This window comes from Lolium rigidum, chromosome 3 (genome assembly GCF_022539505.1).
Source record: "Lolium rigidum isolate FL_2022 chromosome 3, APGP_CSIRO_Lrig_0.1, whole genome shotgun sequence".
Taxonomy (NCBI): domain Eukaryota; kingdom Viridiplantae; phylum Streptophyta; class Magnoliopsida; order Poales; family Poaceae; genus Lolium; species Lolium rigidum.
In genome coordinates this window covers 96,291,889-96,298,706 of record NC_061510.1, presented here as the reverse complement: position 1 = coordinate 96,298,706, position 6,818 = coordinate 96,291,889, and the positions used below count along the sequence as shown (strand labels likewise).

The 6,818-nt window shown below is 48.8% G+C and overlaps 1 protein-coding gene across 1 annotated transcript; it reads left to right on the top strand.

Moving 5' to 3' along the window:
- Positions 1-1,362: 1,362 nt before the first annotated feature.
- On the top strand, positions 1,363-6,670 carry LOC124701977 (beta-galactosidase 6). Its single transcript, XM_047234079.1, has 17 exons — positions 1,363-1,544; positions 1,660-1,755; positions 2,086-2,198; positions 2,303-2,369; positions 2,467-2,703; positions 2,820-3,014; positions 3,106-3,193; positions 3,435-3,553; positions 3,732-3,893; positions 3,978-4,195; positions 4,287-4,393; positions 4,522-4,631; positions 4,771-4,878; positions 5,023-5,130; positions 5,300-5,511; positions 5,961-6,297; positions 6,390-6,670. The coding sequence occupies exons 1-17, from the start codon at positions 1,365-1,367 to the stop codon at positions 6,495-6,497; spliced, it is 2,565 nt and encodes an 854-aa protein (XP_047090035.1). The 5' UTR covers positions 1,363-1,364; the 3' UTR covers positions 6,498-6,670.
- The last annotated feature ends 148 nt before the right edge of the window (positions 6,671-6,818 follow it).

Below are 6,818 nucleotides of genomic sequence, written 5' to 3'. Positions count from 1 at the left end.
AAACGTATGATTTCAAATTTAAGAGGTATCAGCTAGAGTTGCTCTAAGCTGACGCACAGAGACGGTGGGAATCCCATCTTCCACCGCTCCATGCAAATTAAGCGCCGCCACTTCCATTTTCTCCTCCCCAACAAGGCCAACAAGATAAGAAGGTCGATGCAGCACACTTTGCTAAATACGCAGTCCACGACGCCGGTAGCTAGTGCGGCATATCATCATACGTATGCATCAGTAGCCAAGCTACGCCGGCGGAGGCGGTGGGAAGCGACAACGCCGGTGTCGACCCGGCAGCAGACGTGGTGCTTACTAGTGCTAACACTAGATGGAGAAGCGACAACGCCGGCCGGTCACGGCACACGACCCCTGTCTGTCGGTGTGGCTGGTGCCAAGTAGTAGTAGCAAGCCGGCTTCTTTTTTATCGATTTTCTTCTCTTTACTACTAGTTTCCGCGAGGGCAATGCCAAGATCGCATGGAAGTGGACGTACGGCCAGTAAATAAATTAACTAATTAAGCAATCAAGATGCTAGTAGATGTACTCCGTAATTATTTTTCAGAAGAATGAAACAAAGAAGCAGAGCAAAGGAAGGAAGATGTGTGTGCGGGGGCATTACTCCTCCCACGGCCCACCCCATTCATCCATGCCGTGTGTACCACCGAACCATCACGCCACCACCATTAACTACTGCTGTTAGCAGCAGGAGTAAATTCTTCCTCTTCCTCCCGTACGTCGATCTCTCCAATTATTCTCCCTCCGATCCCGATCCAGTTCATCATATCGTTCCCATCGCGGTCGCAACCCACACGCACGGCACGGATGCGGGTCGCCGCCATTGTTGCCGTTGCTTGCAAGTAGCAGCAGACCGTACGCCGGTTCGGGGGAGAAGAAGGCCAGGAGAAAAATCCACAACCACCCACCCCATTGCCGGCTTGCCGCGCTTGAAAACCTTTTTAATCGCCGTGGCAGAGGAGGAGGAGGGGCACGGCACCACCAGACACCAGTCCACCACTACCACCGCAAGAAACCAAAGGGAGATAGCGAGGTGTTTATTTCCGTCTGTGTGATCGCGCGCGAGCTAGCGGCGTAGTATAAATTAGTGTGTGCGTCCTCTGCTCCGTTCAGCCCCGTTCCACCCGGGAAGCCACGGAGCCACACACCGAGGCACCGAGCTAGCTTAGCTACCTCAATTTTCTCTTTTCTTTTTCCTCGCCGCCCCCCACCGAGCAACTCCAATTCCTGCTCGTCGTCCTCACTCCACTACTGCTAGTGCGGTGGCCGCGCCAGCTTCACTAGAACACCATAATCCCAGCAAGAAGGTGTCCTTGTTCGTGTTCCTTCCCGTGCGTCTTCCTTCGGCGGCAAGCAATGGCGGTCATCGGCGCGCTGCCGAGTGCGGCGGCCCTGCTCCTCGCCGCGGCGCTCTGCCTGCTGGCGGGGCCGTCGGCGGCGACCAACGTGACGTACGACCACCGCGCGATCGTCATCGACGGCGTGCGCCGCGTGCTCGTCTCCGGCTCCATCCACTACCCGCGGAGCACCCCCGACGTACGTCCCTTCTCTCTTTCTTCGCACTCTCTGCTTCCTCTGTTCGTCTTGGTTGGCTGGTTGCCGAGCCGACACTGACTGACGTCGCCGTGGCTGGCTGGTTGGTTGTTTGCAGATGTGGCCGGGGCTGATGCAGAAGGCCAAGGACGGCGGCCTGGACATCGTCGAGACCTACGTCTTCTGGGACGTCCACGAGCCCGTCCGGGGACAGGCACGTTCTCCGCTTCATACCGGCCATCAACCTCTCTCTTTGATACTATTCTCTAGTAAATACATTTTATTTTCTTTTCCTCATCATCATCTCGTCCAGCTGGTCTTCATGTGTGAAAGGGCGGTGCTTGCTTCCCCTGCACTCTGCGCTTTATTCTTCTCGCTCACTCACCCCCAAGCTACCTCTTTGCTTCTCACGTAGTACTAGCCATCATGAACTTCAAACCCGCAACAATTTATCTTTAAAAATGTACAGTAAATTTATTTCAATGATTGCATTATGTCCAAAATCAGTAAGTCATAACTCTGACGGCGGTAAGAACTGCAACAGTACGACTTCGAGGGCAGGAATGACCTGGTAAGGTTCATTAAGGCCGCCGCCGACGCCGGCCTCTACGTGCACCTCAGGATCGGCCCCTACGTCTGCGCCGAGTGGAACTACGGGTAAAACCTCCTGACCTGATAGCCCTCTCACTCTGTATTTCCTTTTCAGTTTCGTCAGTAGAACACGGTCGAGCTGATGCACCGTTGTGATTGTGGAACCGCAGAGGCTTCCCGCTATGGCTGCACTTCATCCCGGGGATCAAGTTCCGCACCGACAACGAGCCTTTCAAGGTACGCGACCCACCAAAGAGCTAACAGTGTGCAATGCAGCTTGATCGGCCAATGAGTGAGTGAGTGAATGAATGATTCAGTGGGGTTGTTTGTGCAGACCGAGATGCAGCGGTTCACTGAGAAGGTGGTGGCCACGATGAAGGGGGCGGGGCTGTACGCGTCGCAGGGCGGGCCGATCATCCTGTCGCAGATCGAGAACGAGTACGGCAACGTCGCCGTCAACTACGGCGCAGCGGCGAAGCCCTACATCCGGTGGGCGGCCGGGATGGCCGTCGCGCTCGACACCGGCGTGCCGTGGGTCATGTGCCAGCAGACCGACGCGCCGGACCCAATCGTAGCCACTCTTCGCCATTCCTTTTCATTCAGATATAATCGACGATTCTGAGATCGTCACTCATTAGCGCGCGGCAGCGACGTGAGCTGAAGTGTGATGAAACGTAACGCTTGCAGATCGACACGTGCAACGGGTTCTACTGCGACGGGTACAAGCCCAACTCCAACAGCAAGCCCACGCTGTGGACCGAGAACTGGAGCGGATGGTTCCTCTCCTTCGGCGGCGGCGTGCCGTACCGCCCCACCGAGGACCTCGCCTTCGCCGTCGCGAGATTCTACCAGCGCGGAGGCACAATGCAGAACTACTACATGGTAATGCAACGATGCTGCGGGAGAAGCGAGCTGGGTCTGCTCTGGTTTTCCCCATCGATTGCCTGCCTAACCTCTGCTTCTTCGTCGGCAGTACCATGGAGGGACAAACTTCGGCCGCAGCTCGGGAGGGCCATTCATCGCCACAAGCTACGACTATGACGCCCCGATCGACGAGTACGGTGAGAACCTCTCTTCATGAGCCACCAAGTCTCTGCTAGTAATAAAACTGAGCACATCCACGTACACACGCCCGAGCACTAGTTCTGCACGCCAGTATTGCACCTTGCAGATGATCACGATGCTATGGAGCGAGCGCACGCACTTACTTACTTTCCCACTGAAAAACTGATCACACCTGGGAATCATTGGCGTTGTCACGTTTGAGTAATTTTTTTTTCCTTTTGGCAATGTGTGATTCAGGTCTAGTGAGGCAGCCGAAGTGGGGTCACCTCAGGGATGTGCACAAGGCAATAAAGATGTGTGAACCTGCACTCATAGCAACTGATCCATCATACATGTCCCTTGGTCAAAATGCTGAGGTGTGTGATCTGCTTTTCCAAAAGCAACTTTTATCTAAAGAAGAAAAAAAAGATGAATCAATCAAAGTTGCAAAAGCGTACATGTAGCAAATCTTGTCCAGGAGTAATATGCACCTTTGTGATCTGTTTGGTTAGGCTTAATGATGAATTGATGATATCTGCATTCCTCTGTCTTCAGGCGCACGTATACAAGACTGGTTCGGTATGTGCGGCATTCCTCGCCAATATCGACGACCAATCTGACAAAACTGTCACCTTCAACGGCAAGGCATATAAACTCCCTGCGTGGTCTGTCAGCATCCTTCCTGACTGCAAGAATGTGGTGCTTAACACTGCTCAGGTATGTGCATTCCTTGCTTAAGACAAAGCTGCAAAGAACATTAACACTGGATCTGATCCTCAGACACGTTGTTACTGTTCTCAGATCAATTCTCAAGTGACATCTACACAAATGATAAACCTGGCTTCCAGCACTCAAGCGTCTGACGATTCGTCAATCGAAGCGGAACTCGCTTCGTCTGGCTGGAGCTACGCCATAGAACCCGTTGGTATCACAAAGGAAAATGTCGTGACAAAACCTGGACTGATGGACCAGATAAATACCACGGCAGATGCCAGCGACTTCCTGTGGTACTCAACAAGGTACAGGGTTTTACATTTAGCTGTAATTGTGCACATGGTAACCAGCAAACTGGCAGTGACAAATTTACTCACAAATTTCTACTTTATGCAGCGTCATCGTTAATGGTGGTGAGCCCTATCTGAATGGTAGTCAGTCCAATCTGCTTGTCAACTCACTTGGGCATGTTGTTCAGGTCTACATCAATGGCAAATTGGCAGGTAATGCATAAGATAACAATGCATACTCATTTGTATGACATTTGGATCATCATGTTAATTATCAATATCGCTCTTTCATGCGTAAGGTGTATTTGTGTACTGAAATGCGAGTCTTCAAATCTTACCAGGCAGCGGCAAGGGTAGTGCTAGCAGCTCCCTGATCTCATTGACAACACCAGTTACACTTGTACCTGGGAAAAATAAAATAGATCTTCTCAGCACAACAGTTGGCCTCACGGTAAGTCAGTCTCCACTCTACTCCATTTTGGAGTCCAATTTTTCTTTGAAAATTTGATGAGTATTCAAAAAAAAAAACATCTAATAGACTAATACCAAGTTACTAACATTATTCTTCCTCAACTCCCCTGTTACTTCAGAACTATGGTGCATTTTTTGACCTGGTTGGTGCTGGAATTACCGGTCCAGTAAAGCTGAGTGGACCAAAAGGTGCGCTGGATCTATCTTCTACAGATTGGACATATCAGGTGTGTACACATTAATCTGCTAATTTTTAGTTAAGCAACCAGTACTAGAAAATAATGTTTTGAAATTCCTTAATTAGTATGGGCCAACCATAGCATAGTAACAGTATTGTCATTTTTTCCTTATCCAAATATTTGTGACTCCAGATTGGACTCAAAGGGGAGGACTTGCATCTGTATAATCCTTCAGAGGCCTCTCCAGAATGGGCTTCCGACAACGCTTACCCAACTAATCAACCATTGATCTGGTACAAGGTCAGTATGATCCTGACCCAGGAACTGTGCTAGCTTTGTCATTTGAGTACATGTAGTATGATTATGAACTCAGTAGTCTAGAGATGAACATTCTATTTATGTGGCTCGTCCGTTTACTTGAATTTTTACCCTGCGAATCAACTCACTAACTGCAATGCCCAAAATGCAGACAAAATTTACAGCTCCTGCAGGCGATGATCCTGTTGCCATAGACTTCACGGGAATGGGAAAAGGTGAGGCTTGGGTGAACGGGCAGAGCATTGGTCGCTACTGGCCAACAAATCTCGCGCCGCAAAGCGGCTGCGTCAATTCATGCAACTACAGAGGACCTTATACTTCAAGCAAATGCCTGAAGAAATGTGGGCAACCATCACAAACTTTGTAAGAATCCTCTCCAGCAAAATCCACAACGTATTCTGTTACCTTCAGGAAGAGCCTATTCTAATGTTCTATATGTTGACATAAGACTCTCATCACAAAAAAAAACATATTGACATAGACTCATCTTAAAAAGGTTTAAGCACTCTTCCAAATAAATGTACTCTCTCCGATTCATATTATTTGTCACTAGTATGGATGTATCTAGAACTAAAATGTGTCTAGAACTCTAGATACATCTATATTATAGACAATTAATACAGATCAGAGGGAGTACCATTTAGGTGTTCACAACAGCTATCGTACTTAAAACTAAGGTCAGACAATAGCATTGAATTTGTGACCACCATAACACTGAAAATCTACTGGGCTTTCCTCTTGGTGCAAGAAAGAAGGAACATATGAATTGTTAGAATTGAATGACTAATTCAATTTCGTACCTTGTTAAACAGGTATCATGTACCCCGCTCGTTTCTCCAACCAGGCAGCAATGATCTAGTCCTTTTCGAGCAGTTTGGTGGTGACCCAAGCAAGATATCCTTCACAACTAAGCAGACAGCAAGCGTATGTGCACACGTGTCCGAGGATCATCCTGACCAAATCGATAGCTGGATCTCTCCCCAGCAGAAGCTGCAGAGGTCTGGGCCAGCACTTCGTCTGGAGTGCCCCAAAGCAGGCCAGGTCATCAGCAGTATCAAGTTCGCAAGCTTCGGGACACCAAGTGGAACCTGTGGGAATTACAACCATGGTGAATGCAGCAGCTCTCAAGCTCTAGCGGTTGCTCGGGAGGTAACTCTAATCTGTCCCACTTTCACAATTACCATGTCATTTTGTAGTGTTTTTCTTGCAAGATACTGACAATGTTGCGGGAAACTCCGCAGGCATGCGTTGGGGTGAGCAGTTGCAGTGTGCCGGTGTCAGCTAAATACTTTGGAGATCCATGTACAGGAGTCACAAAAAGCCTTGCGGTCGAAGCTGCATGCTCTTGACATGTTTAAGAAAAAAATTGTTAGTAGGAGATAAAAGCAGATTGAGGGGGTGAAACCAAAATCCTCCTCTGTGTAGACAAGCAGGCAAGAAAGAATAATTGTTCCAGAAATGCTGGTCAAATGGAATAAAATAATCCCAAATCTATTGGAGCAGAGCAAGCCATTAAATTGTATGCTTGGAGTGAATTGTACTTGTTAGCATGACAATTCTATATATTTTTACAATGTATTCTTTTACAATTTTATAGATAATTCAATCAACACAAGCACATATCTGTATGTTGAATGTAAAGGTTCGTCAAACCGACTCTCCTGCTAAAT